Genomic DNA, 21,688 nt, shown 5'->3' on the forward strand with positions numbered 1-21,688 from the left:
CTGTCCCGTGGTTTAGATGAAATTTTAAGTTATATAGAATAAAAAAAGGATAAAAGTTGCTGATCCTTGTTGCTATTTTCTTTGGGGGGGGGGGGGGGATTCAAAACGCCAGATTAAACGAGAAAATGGTAGTGATCTGTACTTATTGATGCTAATGTAATTGCGTAGCTTTTTTATTTTATTTATTAACAGGTTTAAAAAAATCATTACAAAAAGTATAAACATTGTAATGTTTTGTACAGTTTTTATTGTGAGGCAGTACAATATATTAAACGGGCTCCTATTTAAGAAATATTATAAAAGTTGAAAACAATCAATTAAAATTCATTCAATTAAAAACCTAAAATTCAGCCAGAAAAACATTTCAGTTCCGTTTGAAATTTTAATTTGCACAAGAAAATTATATCTACCATGAGGAATATTCGTATATATTATGTTATTGTTATATTTAACATATACTAAGTTGTTATATTATACATTATTTTAGTATTTTCGTTATATTGCGTTAAAAAAGAAACACCAAAAATACTAGATTAATTTAGACAAAGTGACTGAATCTTTCATTTACTACGAACTTTTTTCTCAAATTATACCTTCCCTTGACCCATTTCAGTATGACTATCTGAAAGGAAGCAGCTCCTCACTATTTGATAAGACTGTTCCACCTAATAAACTAAATGGCTAGATCAAAGAAATGCTATTGTGGGCTTTTTTTGCTGATTATCAAAAAGTATTTGACCTAATCCGCCGTATTACCGCTGCCGAAAACTTAAAGGTGATGGGTGCAAAAAAGTATATTCTGCTGCTTGTTACTGATTTATTTCGCCGCTATCTTCTTGTTTATGCACATTTCCTGGGAGATTTCAACTTGGAATGGGCCAAAATAACATGGGATGCACCTCATGGCACCTCAAAACTTGCAGCCCTGCTGTTTCTAGCGGTTAGGTGCTTTCTGGAGTTGAGAATCGTTTTAAATGTGTCGATGACTTATGCGGCTTGCTGAAGTACCTAGTGGACAAGCACCAAGTTATTCACAGTTCATTAGTGACCTCAAATCGAATTTTGTTGATCGGTCTGACTCCTATGGGCTCCAATTCAACGAGAATAAAAGGAAAGTAAGGAGGTTCAACCCTCTCAAACTGGATCTCTCCTGTCCATAACCCTTGTATCCAGTTATATCAACCGTTGCTATACTAGATTCACTTTTATTTCATACTGCTCCTTTAGCCCACATGTTGCTAGCCTAGTAAAGATAGGAAATTTCGCCTTAAGAGAATTGATTGCTTTGGGGTGCCTGGGTTTTTCTATAACGCAAATCGAAATGGTATGTCTGTGTTATATACGGGCATTACTTGATTACGCACCTCTGGTCTGGGCCCTCAAGTGCATGATACAGAATGTCTCAGTTGTGACATTAAAACCTTACAGAAAGGGCTGCAAAAATCATACTCATTACAGATTATTTGTCTTACAAGTCTGCTCTCATGTTGTTAAAAATTCCCCCTCTCCGTGAGTACAGATACGAATTTATCCTCGTTTGGATACTCGCTGCTCGCGAGTCAGAAGTATAGCTCGTTTCTACCCCCTACTTATACAAGCATCTGCCTATCCGAAGCAGAAATAAAATTGAACCCTTGAGATATCGTATCAATCGTTTTACAAACTCTTTATTCTTTTTTAACAGTGCAATTTAATCGTTCGTGATTCGTTGATCTTGTTATTTGTTGATATTTAAAAGAATAGCATAGTTTTCTTGCGGCCTAGGTCAAAATTAGAAAAGCTGTTTTTCGTAAATGAATCTTGAATCATTCATAGTCAACTAATCCAAGCAATAAATAAGAAATACTCATCGATTGCTCACACTTATACTACTGACTCACCCATCATTTCAACCAATAATACAATTTATAAAAATAAGTAATACAATAAAAAAAATAAGGGTGCCGCGATAAAAAAAAAAGTTTGTACAAATAAGACCCACTGCGGCAAGCGGTAACCCTTCCTAGATTTCCTAGATTACAAAAGCCCGTCATTTTATCAAAAGCAATGAATCTTGAATCATTCATAGTCAACTAATCCAAACAATAAATAAGAAATACTCATCGATTGCTAACACTTATACTACTGACTCACCCATCATTTCAACCAATAATACAATTTATAAAAATAAGTAATACAATAAAAAAAAATAAGGGTGCCGCGATAAAAAAAAAAGTTTGTACAAATAAGACCCACTGCGGCAAGCGGTAACCCTTCCTAGATTTCCTAGATTACAAAAGCCCGTCATTTTACCAAAAGCAAGGAAAGGGGGGTCAGTTTTTTCATCATTTCACGGAAAAGTCTCAGCAGGGACAGAAATTCAAGCTTTGTCTTTGTAATGTGACAACCTAGTACTCCACTCACAGATAAAATTCAAGCTTTTTTTAACCAATGAAATTCTATTTCTGTAAATTGGGGCAAAAAAGATAAGTAGACTAATAAGTTGATCAAGGAAATAAACAAGGGGTCTAGGTCTTTTATGATGCTACATAATATAGTCCGAGGCACTAGTAAATGATGATCGTTACTTTTAATGTCAGTGAAAGCATATACGCCCATTATACCTACGTTATACTTCGTTGTGCTGTATCAATACTGCCATTCTTCGGATTAGTAATATGCATTGGAGAAATTTGTCTTGCATGTTTGTGTGTTTCTTTTTTACTTTATTTGTGCTGCCAAATTTGCATACGTATTTTGTGTCTGCGTGCTTAGAGTACAGTATTAAGAATGACTGTTCACAATTTCTAAAAGTCGCAAAGAAGGATACTATTTGTGATAAAAATGAATTCAAGAAGTAAGCGCCGTCTTTCTACTCTCTAACTAGACCCTTGATTTACCATTGCATAAACAATTGAGCAATTTCTAAATCTTAAGTCCATTTTATTGAGACATGTGTAGTCGCTTCTATGGGGACCGCACTGTTTCCTTATTGGCTGCCGACGTCTTCCTCCTATGTCTGTACCTTAATAAACTCAGATATAACTCTCCCTAACAAAGAAATTGCCTATGTGCCTGTTGCTTAGTATCAAATATGATTCAGTAGAATTTGTAACTCGTTTAATGTCTAAAAGTTTTTTACTATGAAATTTTATTGCGAGATTGAATGAACGTATGAAGTAGACACCATGTCGCCAATATCTGACTAGACTCTCATAACATAGAAAAGTTCAGTTATTACGGAAGCTTTGACCAATTTTGTTTAGATTTTTTCTTAAAACACTTTAGAATACCACCGCTGTTACAGGGACTATGCTGGTTCCTTATGGATTGCTGATACCGTCCTTTCCTTAATGTACCCTGTATTTGTTTCTATTGTAAAGTATGGTTGAGTATTAGTAATAAATTATGCATGTATTCTGCTTTTTAGTTTCTAAATGTTTTGTCAACTCTTTAATATTTTTTATTTTGGTTTTAGTTTCGCCTTTTTATTTCATTGAAATTTCGTATTTTTTTTCAGGCATTTTTGAATTTTATCCCTCACAGCTTCGTAACTAGTGGCTTACGTTAAGGTCTTCTATTCTTTTTTTTTGCATATCTAGAACGTTCTGAAAGCTCTTGCTAACACAACTTCTAGTATTTTTGATTTGTCTAAGCTTAGTGGTAATATATCTAGTTTGGTAATTCCTTGGCTTTATAAGTAGTTTGATCGCATTTTCATTATTTTTTCTGCTTTATCACAATTCTTCAGACCATTGATGATTTGATGCTACCTATATCATACTGCCTCCAGGTCTCTCCAGGCACTTATGAATCTCAGAGAGAGCAGAAGCTGAATGACGCTCTATCTCAACTTTTGGATCAAATTGTGAATGACCAGAAACTGAATCCCAAAGATAAGAAAAAGAAATTAAAGCAGGTTTGTCACTCTCTACCATCATATGAATAGAATAGGCGTAGACCAGAACCTCGCATTGAATCATACTGGCCCCATATAGAAAGAAAATCTAAGAAACAAAATAACATTACTAAAACAATACAACTGATTAAAACTGAATTTTTTAATTCTTGAAAACTTGAAAACTTTAATTGAAAACTGAAATTCAGTTTTAATCAGTTGTATTGTTTTAGTAATGTTATTTTGTTTCTTAGATTTTCTATATGGGGCCAGTATGATTCCAGAAATCTGTTGGAACTGTGTTGACACAGACCCCGGAGTTCACTGTTAAACTGAAATAGTATTTAAAAAATAGGTATATGGAGATATAAAAACATATTTTCAATTTGTTTGCAGTTTATGTAATAGGGCTCAGTTATGCTTGCCAAATGTACGGTGTTGAATTTTACTTATATCTTTATTTTATATATCTATCTGTTTTTATTGATATTTCTTTACCATTGTAAATGGTAAGTCATATGGATAGATTAGGCGTTGTAACTTGTCGAATGTAATACTGAAAGTACCAAGAACATGAAAACAAAGATATTTTTTGCCTCCTGGGTCCATTTATACCTTAAAACGGGGATTTTTTTAATATATTCAATTGGTTGACTAGTAACTAGACTAGACTAGTAACGCATTAGTCTGCCTGAAAATAAACAACCAAAATTGAATAGTTAAATCTTAAAAATTCAAACATTAATAATCTTAAATTTTAAACAAACAGGAATTACTAGTAATTAATACATAAAACCCCAAACAAACTGAAATTAAAGTGAATTATCACATAGAACATAAGATGATAGATGGTGTAATACTACTACTACTAACAACTCACCGCATCACCATTCCGCCTGAGGCCAACACAGCTATGCCGTTCCTCCTCCATCCTAATCTATTCTAAGCCTCCCTCTTTACACCCTCAAAGAAAGTTCCCATTGTCCTTAAATCTTCCTATACGGTAGTCTCTCACCCCAACCGAGAACGAGCTCGGTTGCTAGTTTAACATTCGAGTTTAACAAATACGAGTTTAACATTCTTCGCAGTTTTAGTAGAATCTTCTTGAACGTTGTTTTCATACGATTCAAGATTACTCTCAGAAACAATTTGCTCGTTGTGATCCCCATAGCAGAAAACTAAATAGTTTATTCGCTTTCCACCCCTTTTTGTAATTCGTACAGGCCGCAGTGGTTAGCCTGCAAATTTTGTCAGTGCTAAGTCAAATTGCTTGTCTGGCGGTATAATTAACGTGAGCAGGATAAAAAAGAAAGAAACACAACAAATGAGACTTACCTTAAATCCGTGGGCAGGCCCACGGATGACGGATTCTCCAATTCAATCCCTTTCAGTGCCGAGCTATCTGAGAAAAAAAAATGCTGTCAATGCAGAATATCTTAGTTTCAGCAACATTTTCTTTGTTTTCCAGCCAAGTGACGGCAGGTTTCCTGTATAGAGGCTTCAAAAAAGGCAGCTCTTATGGTGTACTTCTTGTTTTGACTTACCATTATTTTTAAGAGTTAAAGGCTATTATATTTCTTAGCATTGGACGTGATCCTCTCTTACTCGATTAACTCTTAGCTCGATTAACACCTTGTTACTACCTCATAGGGCGTGAGTTAAGTATCACGCCCTGTTTGAAACTGATGTTTAACTCCTAATCTATTCGTATCCGGTTTTCTTTCCCAGATATTTTGGAATTCGGCAGGAATGGGGAGTCCACTTTTCTTTGCCCTCAAAGAAGACGACGTGGGCATGTATAAGACTTGCCGATATACATACAAATAGGAGAAATTTTCTTATAATTAGTTCAAACAAAGATTACTGAATACATATAACTGAATACTGTGAATAATTACTACTGAAAACTTACCAATTCATCCGTGTACATTTCAGACCGACCTTACTTTGATATGTGCTTCACTCTTTAATTACTTTAAGTGCCCAGTAACGGATTAACGGTTAAGTCACGGATTCTCCAATTCGATTTACCAGTACCCTCTAACCAAGTCTAGGAAGCTAAATATTTTCTTACTACCAACCGTCTCCAGGAGCTCATCTATAAGAGGTAAAGGATGCGCATCAAAACAAGATTTATTGTTAATCCCAAGAAAATCAAGACCAATTGAGAACGAGCTGCTTTCCGTTTAGCTGTAAACGATTGATCGAAAAGACGATTGTCATCCTTCAACCTAAAACAAATAGATATTACCACAAACATGATTAGCACCGTACCCTCCTAAACCTTCTAATGGCTAGTGTGCTATTTGCGATTCACCCAAAAAGATTGGCTATTTTGAGTATTGTGTTTTTATTTGTCAAAACATCAACAACAATAACATAGCAAAAATAATAATATCGCAGGGGTTTTTCAAGGTTTACGAATACTAGTGGTGTTACCCACCCCTTCCCCTTTAAAACCCTCTAAGCTACTTGAGTGTCAATTGTATTTTATTTAAAACGATTTTAATTTGGAACAGTGTGTTTTATCTGTCATACTATCAACAACAACTAGAATGTATTTGTTTGTTTACGTAAATACGTGTCAAAATCATTTATTACAAAGAATTCTGTTTTGTATCTATAAAAAAAAGGCGTTACGAAACAATGCAGCAAAATTCTTTTCCTTCCTTAATTTTTCGTCTTAATTGAAGTTCCTTTGTATGTAATATTTTATTGAGCTGAAACTTCAAAACAGGTCATCGTAAAAAAAAAAAAAACTCCCCTTCTTCATGCGCAGAATCGACACTCAGAATTCTTCCAAAATTTCTTGTTAACTGTAATTTGCTGTTTGCCCTGTCTTTCCAATCCCCTTGTCAGGCCTACCCTGCAAACTTCCCACCAATTGGAGAAATCAGTGTTTGGCTCATTCTATGAATAAATGAATTTTATTTATAACTCACCATACTGCAAAAAAGGAATAGGTGGAGTAGAAGAACCCCCACCCCCCCCCCCCAAAAAAAAATGACAAGAAAACTTCATATAAACATATATACAAAACACGAAAAATCGAACATTCAGAAAACGGTACTGTAGCTCAAGTATTTGCATACACAATCAGAAAGATGTGCACGCTCCTCCTCCATTCTAATCTATTCTAAGCCTCTTTATGATTGTATTTTGAACATAACTCGTAATTCTACCAAAACCTTTGTTTCTCAGTTAGTGAACTGAATCAGAATACTCTTTTCTTTCTCTATATTTTCCAATGACTTAAATTTCTGGATAAGGCAGACGGTAGAACTATCGTCTAAAAAAAAAAAAATAAAACTGACAAGAAAACTTCATATAAACGTTATTTCGTGTTACAAAAAACACGAAAAATCGATCATTCAGAAAACGGCACTGTAGCTCAAGTATAACGGCACATGCACAATCACATAGAGATCACATAGAAAGATCACATAGAGCTTTAACGCAAGCGTGATGTTTGAGCTTGGGCAGCTAAATTAAAATATTGCATAATTCATGCTCATTCTCCGGGTATGTATTTCTGGTGTAAAGAGGGAGTCGGAGAAGAAACTTAATTGAAAAAGGTAAAAAAAATATGGTAAAAAATGGTAAATGGAAAAATGAGGTAATTGAAAAAAGTTGATCTAATCTTTAGTTTATCAAACAGTTCGTGGTAACGAACTGCAGTAAGGAGCGACCCGGCTCAATATTAAACGAAACTCTAAAAAAACGGAATTTTGATACCAATAGAAGTATCAAAAGAGTCGGATTTTTATGCTAATTTTAAATATATAAGTTTCATAAAATTTAGTCGTACTCATCAAAAGTTACGAGCCTGAGAAAATTTGCATTGTTTTGGAAAATAAGGGGAAACACCCCCTAAAGTTCATAAGATCTTAACGAAAATCACACCATCGCATTCAGCGTATCAGAGAACCCTACTGTAGAAGTTTCAAGCTCTTATCTACACAAATGTGGAACTTGTTTTTTTTTTTTGCCAGAAGACCGATCACGGGTGCGTGTTTATTTGTTTGTTTGTTTTTTGTTTGTTTTTTTCCAGGGGTGTTCGTATCGACCAAGTGGTTCTAGAATGTCGTGAGAGGGCTCATTCTAACGTAAATTAAAAGTTTTAGTGCCCTTTTTAAGTGATAAAAAAATTGGAGGGCACCTAGGCCCCCTCCCACGCTCATTTTTTCCCAAAGTCAACGGATCAAAATTTTGAGATAGCCATTTTGTTCAACATAGTCGAAAAACATAATAACTATGTCTTTGGAGCTGACTTACTCCCCACAGTCCCCAGGGAAGGGCTTGCAAGTTACAAACTTTGACCAGCGTTTACTTACAGTAATGGTTATTTGGAAGTTTACAGACCTTTTCAGGATGGTTTTTTGGATGGGGGACTGAGGGGAGGGGGATACGTGGGAGGATCTTTTCTTGGAGGAATTTGTCATGGGAGAAGAGAAATTCCATGAAGGGGGCGCAGGATTTTCTAGCATTATTTAAAAAAAACAGTGAAAAAAAAATATGAAAAAGTTTTTTCAACTAAACGTAAGGACCAGCATTAAGACTTAAAACGAACAGAGATTATTACGCGTATTGGGGGCTCATCTCTTCCTAAATACCTCGCTCTTGACGCTAAAGAATTTTTAGTAATTTCAACTATTTATTCTACAGCCTTTGTGATTCAGGGGTCAATCTTAAAGAATTGGGACAAAATTAAAGCTTTAGTGTAAAGAGTGAGGTATTAACGTGGGGGAAAACCCCCTCATATACATAATAAAAAATAAACGAATATAGAAGTTCGTTACGTAAGTTAATTTGTAAGTTATGTATATTTTTTACTAATAAAAACGTTCGTTAAAAATTAAAAATTCTAGTTGCCTTTTTAAGTAACCGAGAAATTGGAGGGCAACTAGGCCTCCTCTCCCACCAATTGAGAGAAAGAGTAAAACTTCAGCGTAAAGAGTGGGACGTTGAGGGAGGAACAGCCCCTTTCATACACGGAGTAATTTCTGTTCGTTTTAAGTTTTAATGTCGCTTCTTACTTTCAGCTAAAAAAAACTTGTTTTTTTTTTATTAAATCTGTATTAGATAGCCCATTCATCATCACTAAAGCATAATAGATAACTGGTAAAGCGACTGGTGAAGAAAGACGTGGTAAGACTTTTCTATTAAGACTGAACTTTAGGGAAGCCGTTGTTTTCACAAATCGATACAGCCCACTTTTTTTTCAAAAACATTTTTTTCTCTTAGGAAAACAAAATATCGATAACACATATGATTTTCCGCAGGATTATGGAAAAATAACAAAACACTTTTCTTTTTACTAATAAGAATAAACTTTAAAATATTTTGGCTTTATTATCAACGGGAAAAGGAGGAAAATACAAAAGATATACGAAGATGAAAGAAAAACTCAGCTCCAGTTAATTTCCAGTTGGATAATACAACTTTATATCACAACACAAATTATTTGTTCCATAAGTTGTTTGGTCGTTGGCGGCAAAAATAAATTTGAGTCTATTTTGGTTGCACGAATTAATAAAACAATTTTTTTGCGTTGTCCTTTCTTCATTGCAGTCCCCTTGCCTCTGTTGATATGCCCCATAGATCTAAGCCAATCTGAGACAATAAAATAGGTGGACTCAATTACAGGTGTCTTCATAGATAGGCTACAGCCAATTTTATAGACTTTTATAGATTTTGATTTTTACTGATTTTTTTAAAATATTTACCAGCCAGTAAATTAAAGATTTAGTTGCTAGAAATGAAGCAAGACTAGACCCATTTCCGGGCTTCACGAACCGATGAGCCAAAATAAGTTTATTTATAAGTTCATTTATTTTTTGTATACGACTCCATCTGGTCGAGAAACTTGTGACTTTTCCAATCTGATTGGAAGACAAAATTTATGATTCCATTTTCGTGTGTCCAGAACATTTATCTATCTTTTGGTCTGGAAAAAAAAGAAAAAAAAAAATTTAAAGTCAACATCTCCAAAGGGATCAACAGCTCCCAGATTTAATATTTCAGCTTTCAAGAAATGATTATCGGTCTCTTTTCGACCAAACTAATATTAAGGAGAAAAAATGTTTTGTTGCCCTTATATCCCTTCCCTAAATGTAGTATCCTATACCTCCTTGCCCTCCCTAAACACTCGCTGAAAGCTCTAACTAACTCCCAAGTTGTGACAGAGATATTACAGATACGCTATTTCAAGAGACTGGGTTAAGATTCTGTATTTTGATTTATCTCACTTCCTCACCGTGAATATACCCAAAGTTCCCTCAGGGCTATTAATGCTAAAATTCTTAGGAGGATTTCATACACACATTTTTTGGCCCAGACATCTCCTTCCTTTAAAGACATAATGTGAAGTCCCCTCATCCCCCTCTCCTTAACAGTCTGAAAGATCCGGTTTTATCCGCGCTTGTCGTCCCTGAGGTGTTTTGGATATGTCGTTTTGACAATCTGGATTCAAAGTTTCCTTTGAGTATTTCCGCCCTCTCCTAAGCCAAAATATGACTTTTCTTTAGTCCTCCAAAACCCCTGAAAATGTCAAAATTTCAAAGCGACCATCCAAGCTGTTCGTAAGATAATGTAGATCAACTATTTTAAGGAGATTATATACCTTAAAATAATTTTGCGAGTCTCAACGTCGGCTAAAGGTCTCAAAAACAAAGAGCTCATTAGCGAATTCTCCTAGCTATTGAGAATAAGTGGTTTGACTACAAATTTTATTCAAACAATAATGAAATTGCACATCTCCTATGCCGGTAAGGTTTTCAGGATAGGACCATAGGGAATTCTCTGAGCTGCCAAATTGCTCAAATCCTTTGAGCTGGTATTTGTCCGTGTCCTAGGAGATATCTTAAAACATTTTTCGAGATTGCCTTTTTCTGAGCTTTAAAAAGAATCATGCTCTGATTAGTCCAAAAAAAAAAAATCAACAATTTCTAATGATGTCGGTATCCTTAAAACTAAACATCTCTGTCTCCGGCACAAAACAGGAGAAGCTAAATAAATAATTAGATGTCTGGGAAAGTAGGTGCCGGCTTTTAGTTCTTTTGGTTTTTATTTCGTTTTCGTTTTCATTCGTTTTCTTTCGAGTTTTTTCGTTTTCGTTTTCAGAGATCCTTTATCAATGCTCTACAAGTAATTTTAATTAGTTTGGCCGCACTATCTAAGAAAGTTTGTAATGGATAAGATAGCGTAATTGTTTATGGCATTGAACCCCCTTAATTGCCTGAAAGCACGTGTTTTTTTGTTTTTTTGTTTTACTTTTTGCTCTATACCACTATTTAAACGGGAAAAGATTTAATTCATCACGATATCAAAGGTTATTAAACGGATTAGACATCGTATCTTTAAATCCTTATCATCTGCCCTCTCCTCTCAAGTCAAATTCGAAGCTCTCCCCCAACACTCATTAAGAGTTTAAAGTTGATCCCCAAAGCAATTTCTAGGATCTTGTAGATACGCTATCCTGATCATCTGGCAAGACGCCGTGTCTTTTGGTTCACTTTGCTACATACAACGAATAGATTTTAGGTCCCATTGAGGTCTATAGTTTAAAAATACTTAGGTGAATCGGAGAGAGCTTCATATGACCCTCCAAATGATACCTGAAAGTATTGACTTGATGCCCCCTTGTCATTCCGGAGAAATTGCAGATACGCCATTTTGATAACCTCGCACCACACAGCGTCTTCCCTTTGATCTTTTACTACTTAGACAAGAATAAATTCTTATTCCAATAGGGACTTGATACTGCAAAAATGATTAAGTGAGATGGAAACACACCATTTTTCGTCGTTTCCACCTAATACAAAGTTTGAAGAAAAAACTTGTCCCTTGCCCCTTCCACAAACACATTAATTTCGTCCTCTAATCTATTTCTAATTTATTAGAGGTATATTATTTCGATAGTCTTGGCTCACATAATATTTTTAGATTTATTTCCCCCCCCCCTTGAGTCGAAGTTTGAAATCAACTTAGCCCCCAACAGCTTACTAAAATACTAATTTTGGTCTTCCAAGCCGCTCTCGACATATTGCGGACTTTGTGAAGGTTATGAAGCCTACACAAATATCGTGTCTTTCGATTTACACCGCCACCTCACCGTGAATAGATTCCAGTCCCACAGGGGTTTAAAGCTTCAAAACCTCTACGCAGATTTGAGAAAAGATAGGTTTAGCCTTCATCAACCCCCTTCCCTATTGTTAAATTCAAGGTCGTATCTCCCCCTCCTCCCAAAGAAACTCCCTGAACGGTTCAACTTCATCTCTCAAGCCGTTCCAAAGATATTGCAGTTACGTTATTTTGATAACGTCGCAATCTTAGTGTCTTTTCATTTGCCTCCCTACGTGACTGTGAATAGATTTCAAGTTACAATGCAGATTATGTCGCAAAAAATTAATAGGAAATAAAAAGTAATTAGCCCTTTTCATAACATAAAATACCAAGTCCTCCTCCCCCTATCCTTTTCCCTTTCCTTCACTACTTGATATTTTCTATCCATCCCTCGAACCGTTTCCGAAATGTTGAAGACATGGAATTTTGATAACCTGGATGCACATACTGCCTTTTGATTTGTCTCTACCCTCTCCTGTAAGTCCACTGTCCCTCCTTCTCAACACCAAGACACCGTTTGCATTGACACTGTCGATATTGTATTTTTTTACTTTCGGCCACCTCCATTCAAATCCAAATCTAAGGCTCACTCCCCCCCCTCGACATTTCCCGAAAGTTTGAATTTTATAACCGAAGCTGTTCAGGAGAAATTACAGATATTGTGTTATTGTTACCACTCACGGTGTCTTTCAATTTTGCTCGCTACTTAAATGGGCGTGAATTATAAATCTTTTAGGAGCTTATAGTGCAAAAACAGTTTGTTTGTAGAAAAAGAGGCACGTCAGCGAAGCTGTTTACACTCTTAAACGTTTTCGACTCCTAAAAGGGACTTTAAAAATTTGACTTTTCAATCGAATATGCCCCCTCAAAATTTCTACTCCATGTCTTCCAGCCCTCTCAGAAATTTTTACTAACACCCCTCCCAAACGAAGTGATTGGGGAAAAGTAATACATTGAAGGTATAAGCCTCTTTACTTAAACAGTGCTAGAGTGCTGCCTCTGATATACCACTATGATTCTTACCTGAATTAATTTTAAAAAATCTAAAATAGAAGTTTTTCAAAGAAAAGTAAAGAGCCGAATGAAAACAAAGACAAACAGAAATGAAGTAAAATTGTAATTAAAACTTAAATCAAACAAAAACTATTATCAATGAACAAATGAAACTCAAAACGGACAGAAATTCCAATAGGAAATCAAGTCGAACCTAAAACAAAAAGGAATAAGAGTAGGACTGACGCCCCCTAAGCCCTCTAAAGGGCAGAGCGTCATTTGTCTTTTACTGAAAACAGTTTTTATGTCGATTAGCCTGTTCTTATTTGTTATAACACAAAAAAAGTAAAAAAAATTATCGTGATAACTAAGATTAATGAAAGATTAAATGAATGTATATTGAATGTTTAACGTATAATGATATTCATTCATGTATGTCTCAGCAATTTTGTATTTTATTGACGTGATGAAAGGAGAACACGACACTTCTAAAATATATTTTGTTTTTGGTTTAGAGAAAATTACGATTTGGCCTTCAGAAAGCTTATGGGATGTCAGCCCTACTCCTGTTTGTAGCAATTTCTTTTTTTAATTTGAATTAATTATTCGTTTTAATTTTTGTTCGTTTTGGGTCTCATTCATTGATTGTCATTTCCATTCGTTTAACGTTTGAATTATTATTTTACTTTCATTCTACTTGTTTTGGTATAGGGCAGCTATTTACTTTTCTTTTGAAAACTTTTCTTTTTCCTGTTTTGGTATAGTGCATCTATTTACTTTTCTTTGGAAAAGTTTTTTAAATTAATTTCTGTAAGTTTTTAATTAACCTTGTTTTTTTTTATTGGCTAATAAAAGAAATATTTTAATTTTTCGATTTTTCTGTGCAAGAATTAGGATTTTGGCTTACTATTTATATTTTGAAAAAAAATTTGCAATAACTTTCAACAATAGTTGTACTATGGAACTTTGGATGGATGGGTAGGAGGAATATTATTTAAATAAATAGATGGGAAATCTGCTTAATTTTTGCTCTTCTATAGGGTCGAAACCATAACGACTCAAATCATGTTATAACTTTGATTATAGACGAAGATTGATTGACAAGTTCCTTATAAGCATCTTATTGTGTTATAATTTGTTTTAACTACTTGTTTGTTCAAATAAATTCATTGATAAAAAAAATAGCTGTAAATCGTTGCTTAAAAGATTAAAATAAAAACAGGAATTCAAAAATCAATGCAACCAAATTTATGTCTGGTTGAAATTCACTTGGTTCTAAATTTTAATCAATGTATCATTAATGTGTCGAATAAATTTTAGCAAATCAAAATAGAAAATAAAAATCGGAATAAGAATCAATAGGACCACATTTTTCTTCAGACATTTACATTCCTTGCTAAGCTTCCAAGTAAAGATTTAAATCAACCAACCAATATCCAACCAACCTATCTCCAACCAATATTCCCTCAGTGTTTCAGCTGGGTCACTTAAGCCGTTAATTTATACCCCTGGCCATACCTGAGGTATTTGAAATACGCCTTTTTAACAATTTACATGCACATAATGTCTTTTGATCTAGTTTAATTTGCCTCAGAATTCCCTTAGAGTTTTAACCTAGTATTCCTGAGATTTTAGAGATACGCCATTTTGACAGCCTGGATGCATATAGGGTCTTTGAATTTAGTTTAACATCAACCTCGACAACAATATCCTGTAAAAGTATCTACTTAATACTCTTGAACCTTCCTGGGTGCAGATACGTTCTTTTGACAACCTGGACGCGAATAGTGTCTTTTAGTTTGGCTTAAAATTCTTCTGAGCATTTCCTATAAGTTTTAAATACATACCCTAAGCCGTTCCTGCGATATTGCATATACATTTTTTTACATCTTGGATAAAAAACACAGTGTCTTTTCATTTAGTTCAAAGTGCCCCTCAATATTCTCAGAAATTTTCACTTTTATACCCTTAGCCGTTTCTGAGTATCGTAGACACGCCCAGGTTTTACAACCTGAATGCTTATAGCGTCTTTGGGATTTAGCTCAACACCCCCTCAATATGACCTGAAAGTTTCAACTGAATACCCATATTCGTTCCTCCGATGTTGCACGTACGCGCTTTCGACAACCTGGCATCTTCGAGTGCTAAAAGAGGATAAAGTGCATTTGGAGTAAACAGACTTTATAAATATCCTATTTATTTTGTCTTTTTTGTATTGTATTTATTATAAACATCTTGAGAACTAAATAAGATAGGAGCAAAAGGATTTAACTAGTCAGTAAAATAAGCTTGTTTCAAGTCGGTGCCTTTTAACCAGTTATAGAAAAAATGTCACATTAACGCTTTGGATTCCCATGGCCAAACGTATTATCGCTACATTGCAATTATTTCTTTTTTTCAGTTTCGTGAAGCTCATCCTGCCATCTATTCTGAACATTTTCCGAACGGTGAAGATGCTGTATTCTTAAGCCCTAAAAAGACTGAGAAGAAACTGCTTAAGCTGAGATCAAAAAACTTTAGAATTTGATTTAATTTTTTTATGGATGATGTGAAGGATCTGCAGAGCCTATTTTGAAGCTTGTGTTTTAATTATTTAACATATATACATAGGTTATGGGTACATTAAGTATGTTAATGGTATATATTAGCATATTATATATGAAGACATATACATATATGTATTAATGACACTTTAAAGGTCATTGATCCTCTCCCCAATAAGGATGAGAAAATATTGCTCAACCTGAGGTCAAAAGATGTTGATTTTATTAAGACATAAGGGATCTCCTAAGTCAACGTTATTACTAGCTTTTTTCTAATACTTTGTTTCGATTTTTGTCTAGATAACGTTATGTGCGTAAAACGTCTTGATTTTATTGAGGTGTAGATGTTCAAGGCCCATTCACATTGAAACTAATACGCAGATTCAGCTTGCTTCGAAATCTGATATTATTTTATGCCTGTGACCACCTTTTTGTGTTAAATTGGCCAGTATTGTAATTTTTATTATAACTTTGAAGATGTGATCTAAATCAGAACTTTCTGAAGAATATTCCGATTGCTTAGCACTCACAAAACCCAAATCAGTCAATTGTTCTAATAATGTTTATGGAAAGTGTTGATCTTCAGCAGAAATAAAACGAAAGTATTGTAAAGGGATATATGAATAACAGGTAAAGATTTTAATGAAGAAAGTGAAAATAAACTTTAAAATGTTGAAATATTTTGGCTTCTCTTCTGGAAGTGAAAAAAAGAAGAAAAAACGAGACTCAGCAGCTGAAAGATAAAGCAGCTAAATCCAAAATAACAAAAAGGTTTGATAAAGTAATTACTCCACCATGGTTTTGCTTTTTGGTATTTTTCAAATGTAATTACGTCTGAAAATTTCTTATCCGTCTTTTCCCCATTTTTTGGCCTTGTTTTAATTTACTATAATGTGATTCGAACGGTTTTCCTCAACAATTCAAGGTGAAACAACTTGTACTATGATCAAAAAACCTTAAGCATTATATTGAAATTTAATATTAATTAATATATGGGTCAGGTATTACTTTATTAACTCAGAAAGGTCTTGGAAAGGTGCCAAAAGAACCCGTCGCATTGTAATTGGATAGACGGTATGTACTTTAGTTGGCTTTTTTTCAAATGTGATTTTATCTTAAAATTTCAAATCTGTATTTTGAACCTTTCTTAATTTACTACAATGTGACTAAGACGTTTTCCCTCAACACTGCAGAATTTGAAAGTACAAAGAAACTATATTGTCACGAATTCAACGAGCTATTTTAACCTCATTTGACAAATTATTTTATATAAGAAGTTAAATTGGCAAAATCTTGAGCTAGCTTGTGCCACAAAACTTCAGATTTTTACGTTTTTTTTTATGTAAACGTGTTAAAAATCTTTCTTGTATACTTTTTTTTTAATCCGGTCAGTTTTTTCTCCTTTAGGACTCGTGTTATTTTGTCCAGGTATAGATTTTATCTCTTAATGATTTATCAGTCAAACGAACTTAGTCACTTACACTGTAACTATAAACTTTTTATGTTTTTAGGTTGCTAATTAGTCTCTTTTAGTTGTATCTGAATCATATTAGTGTTTGCACAACAAAGTGTATCTGTTTTTCATTCCTTCTCTCTCTCTGTTTCTACATGCTTCCTCTCCTTTCTTTCTGGTATTTTTTTACTACCAGTATGAATTTGCACTCAATGAATATTTGTGGAATGGAAAAGCAAAATTAAATGTATACTTTTTTATGTTTTGTTTAAAGTTTATTTCTCCACAAATTGTATTCGCGTATGTAAGTGGCTCAAAGTGTTTTTTTTATTGTATCTTGTTTTCATTGTGTGTAGACTGCTTTAATTTTAATGTGTGCCAAATTTAACGTTTCTTCTTTTCCTCTTCCTTCTTTTTCTCTCTTCCTCACTCTCGCTTTTTCTCTATCTCTCCTCTCTCTCTCTCTCTCCCTCTCTCTCTCTCTCCCTCTCTCTCTCTCTCTCTCTCTCTCTCTCTCTCTCTCTATATATATATATATATATATATATATATATATATATATATATATATATATATATATATATATATTTGTATCTTTTTTTCTTTCTCTTGTCTTTTTTTATTGGTGTACTAACTTTTTTCCTTATTATGAACCCTATAACATGGATTTTAGCCATATGTTGGGCTAAAATCCATATTTAGCCAAATATGCATTGTTTATCCTACCATAAAAAAAAAAAAAAAAAAAAAAAAAAAAAAAAAAAAAAAAAAAAAAAAAAAAAAAAAAAAAAAAAAAAAAAAAAAACTTAAAAAAAGTCCTCAAACTTCTGTCACCTATTGTACCAAATTAAACTAAAAAAAAACTGCATCAAAATGCAAAATTTCGGACTATTTAATTGCTATAAAAAATAACCCCTCTCTCCCCCAAGAATCAAAATCCTGGGCAGAACCCTGGTTGCATGTATTTTCTTATGCTAATTTTAGCTGAATCCGTTAGGAAAATATTATTACCGTTGGTAACATGAAGACACAAAATACCAACGAAAATCACAAAAATAAGTAACCAATGATTATTTATTTCTAAATTGATGACATTAACCTGATACCGACTTAAATCCACTATACTAAGCTGAAATTACACGCTAAAAATAGTAGAGCTAAACATACTCTAATATGCCAAAAAAAAATACTTGGTACCCAGGTAAACCCTCTGGAATTTACAAAAAGGGCTTAAAAATATGCAATTTTGGGCTATGTATGTATATATGTATTTATTTCCCATTATACGAACAATAAATAGATGGGGTATAAATGAAGAAAGGAAGGTATAAGCCTAACTAACTAGAGAGAAGGAAACGTGTTAAGAAAACAATTCTTGCTTTAAAATATGCACACATTTTTCATGCAGCTAACCTCTATCTTCACTTATTCCAGTGTTTTTTCCAGTTTTTTAAAGAAAATATCGTTTTTTTTGCAATTAGATTTGTTTAATTTCGAAAAGTCTAAATGCAATGCTGTCAATTCAATATTCTGACCCTTTTTCGGAAGCAAAGCGCTAACTATACTTTTCTTTGTCATAGAATTTCTTTTGTCATAGAATTTCATAGAAATTGTATTAACATTATCACTTCATTATCGCTCTTATTAGTCATATTCATTATCACTCTTATTAGTCATACAATTGTGTCATAGAATTTCTTCAGAAAAAGTAGACTTTTTTCATGAACTTTGAGAATAATGACACTGCATTTACTTCAACGTCCTTTACAAACAAATTTTGTACAGGCTGCTCTGTTGCTGCTCTGTCTGATCAAAAAAGCTGAAAACGCTGAAAAAAAAAGCTGAAAACGTTTCAACGTTTGAAAACTTTTGAAAACGTTGAAAACTTCAACGTTTTTTTTTTTTTACTGCAACAAATTTTGTACAGGCTGCTCTGTTGCTGCTCTGTCTAATCAAACTGAAGAAAAGCTGAAAACGTTTCAACGTTTGAAAACGTTGAAATCTTCAACGTTTTTTACTCAAACAAATTTTGTACAGGCTGCTCTGTCTGATCAAAACTGAAGAAAAGCTGAAAAAGGATAAGTATATTAGAAAAATTGGAAAAACAGTTGAGATAAAGGCTTGCTGCATGAAAAATGTGCTATGATTATTCTGCATATTATAAAACAATGGTTCATTTCCACGTTGCGGGAATCCGTCCCTATCTTTTCGAATGATGGTCCCGAAAACGCTACGTTTTACGGCCAAGTTGATGCATAAATGCATCAACGTGACCCTCCTCTGAAAGCTGTTAAGCAATATAGAGCCAAATGACACCATTTTTCTTGTTTTTTTTATAGCCTGGGTGAGCAGTATCATACAAGCCGGGGTAGCCTTGAACCAATGTTTGAGATCATGAAGTTTGTGATGATCCATAGTCATGGTTTTATTATTTTAAAAACCTTGCCAAGAATCCGACCTGATTAGACCAAATCGTTGTGGAAAGCTAGAGAACTTTTCACGCACGAAAACGGACGGAATCTCTGCACGGATTGTTAAATCTGAACAGATTTCTGCAATGTGTAAATGCACTATAAGAATTTTTTTCTTAACGTGTTTCATTCTTTCCAGTTAATTCTCAAGGCTTATACCAAAAATAGAATGAAGAAAATTCTCTGATGCAATTCTAGCTCCGGAAGCTTTTCGCATGCGTTATGTAAATTTTTCGTGTTTTTCATTAAAATAAACAGTACGTGTTCATGGGCGTCACGCAAAAGATATTTGCCAAATTTATAATGTAATTGGACAAATTGAAATTAATTAATGAATCGCAAAAAGGCGCTAAATGTAAATTTTGGGCATTTTCAAAATTCTATAAATTATTACAATGGAAGCTCGATTTAAATGAAATTGCGAACTTTATTTGAAGCATAAGCTAGGTATTTTATGCTCAATCAGGTCTAGTAATAACAGCCACGTTTATTTCAAAATTTGCTGGTTTAACAATGGTACCATCCGAATCCACTTCAATATGTTGAGTCGGGACACATCCGCAGAAGAACGTCGACTAGAGATCCAGTCCGAAAATTTTAGTCCTCAAGTCTAAATGAACGTAAAATCCTTCTTGTACCTTTTAGAAATCTTGAATTAAATCTTTTTTGGTTTTGTTTTTTTAAGTTGGTAGTAGTATCATTTGGGTTTAGTTTGATTATTTCATAGTTAGATTTGTTTCCACTAGTCTCTTTGTTTGAATTTTTATAATTAGGGCGTTTGACGGAAATATATATATGTACACCCGAGCTTGTTAGAAATTTCAAGAAGAAACTTTAATAGTTAGAAAGTAGAAATTTTTCCAAAGGTGGAATTTTGATAGAGAAAAAATAATTGTAGAATGAACAGACACTTAGGGATACTTTTATTTAATGGAGGAGGAGGGGGTTATAATCAAATTGAAAACTTTTAAGAATGTCAAATATGAAAAAAAAATCTATAAAAGCCCAAGGCACGCCCCTCCCGTCTTCCCTTGGTGTGCCGTGTAATCGTGGAGCAAGACACAGGGGTCTATGTACTTGGCCTATTTTACATGACATCTTGGGTAACCAGGGTCATCACTGGCTAATTTTTTAATATAATTTTTCCATCACGTGGCAAAGGCTTCTTATGAATCTAAAGCCAGTTCTTACTTTATATGTATTGAAACGTTCGCCAGATCTGGAAAAGATCAGGTTATCCGGTCATCCGGATAGGTTATCCGGACCTTTTCCAGGTTATTCAGAGCCATACCTTTTCTTTTCCATGATCTTTTGGCAGATCTGGAAAAGACAGATCTATCAAAATCTAGGTAGATCTGGAAAAGATTAGGTTATCCGGTATTTTTTTTTTGAAGAACTGAGTAAACTGGAAGAAAACGCTTCGACTTTTTACTGATTGGAAATGTTGCACAAATACTTTTCCGACGAGGAGTTGGAAGACCAGGAAGAACAATGTTGACTGGTTGATCATTTTGACCGTCTGTCATACTGTCCAAAAAGAAAATCTTGGGCTTACCAACAAGCCTTGGACACTTGTCTGCGTTGAAAAATGAAGTTAGCTCTTTTGCATCATCATGCATATAGTGATTTATTTTAATACTGAAAGTAAAGAGCGACATTAAAACTTAAAACGAACAAAAATCATTCCGTATATGAAAGGGGCTGTCCCCTCCTCAACCCCTCGCTCTTTAAGCTAGTGTTTTATTGTTTTAAAAAGTAGAGTTGTGAGAAAGAGTCAAACTTTAGCGTAAAGAGCGGGGTATTGAAGAGGGGACAGCCCCTTTCAAATACGTAATAATTTATGTTTGTTTTAAGTTTTAATGTCGCTGCTTACTTTACCCCCCTCCCCCAGGCTCAGGGGCCCGGGGGAGGGGGGTACGTGAGAAGATCTTTTTGTGGAGGAATGAACAGAAATTATTACGTTTATGAGGGGGTTCGTTCCCTACTCAATACCTCGCTCTTTACGCTAAAGTATTTTAATAATTTCAAAAGAACTATTTGACGAGGGGAAGAAAACCCCTCATATACGTAGGAGACTATTTGACGAGGGGAAAAACCCCTCATATACGTAATAAAAATATACAAATATAGAAGTTCGTTATGTAAGTTAATTTGCAAGTTACGTATATTTATTACTAATAAAGACGTTCGTAAATAAAATTAGAAGTTCTAGTGGTCTTTTTGAACA

The 21,688-nt window shown here is 34.1% G+C and overlaps 1 protein-coding gene across 2 annotated transcripts in view; it reads left to right on the forward strand.

Annotated features, from left to right (window-relative positions):
• LOC136032734 (DEP domain-containing protein 1B-like) overlaps nt 1–17,488 on the forward strand; it is a 93,660-nt gene extending 76,172 nt beyond the window's left edge. Inside the window, exons 10-11 of one of the 2 annotated variants that reach the window (XM_065713059.1) lie at nt 3,731–3,898; nt 15,396–17,488. In XM_065713059.1, coding sequence (XP_065569131.1) covers nt 3,731–3,898; nt 15,396–15,521 — 294 coding nt within the window. In that variant the 3' untranslated portion in view covers nt 15,522–17,488. The remainder of the gene's footprint in view (nt 1–3,730; nt 3,899–15,395) is intronic. The other variant, XM_065713061.1, reaches the window with a different exon arrangement.
• The last annotated feature ends 4,200 nt before the right edge of the window (nt 17,489–21,688 follow it).

Source organism: Artemia franciscana, chromosome 11 (assembly GCF_032884065.1).
Source record: "Artemia franciscana chromosome 11, ASM3288406v1, whole genome shotgun sequence".
Lineage (NCBI taxonomy): Eukaryota > Metazoa > Arthropoda > Branchiopoda > Anostraca > Artemiidae > Artemia > Artemia franciscana.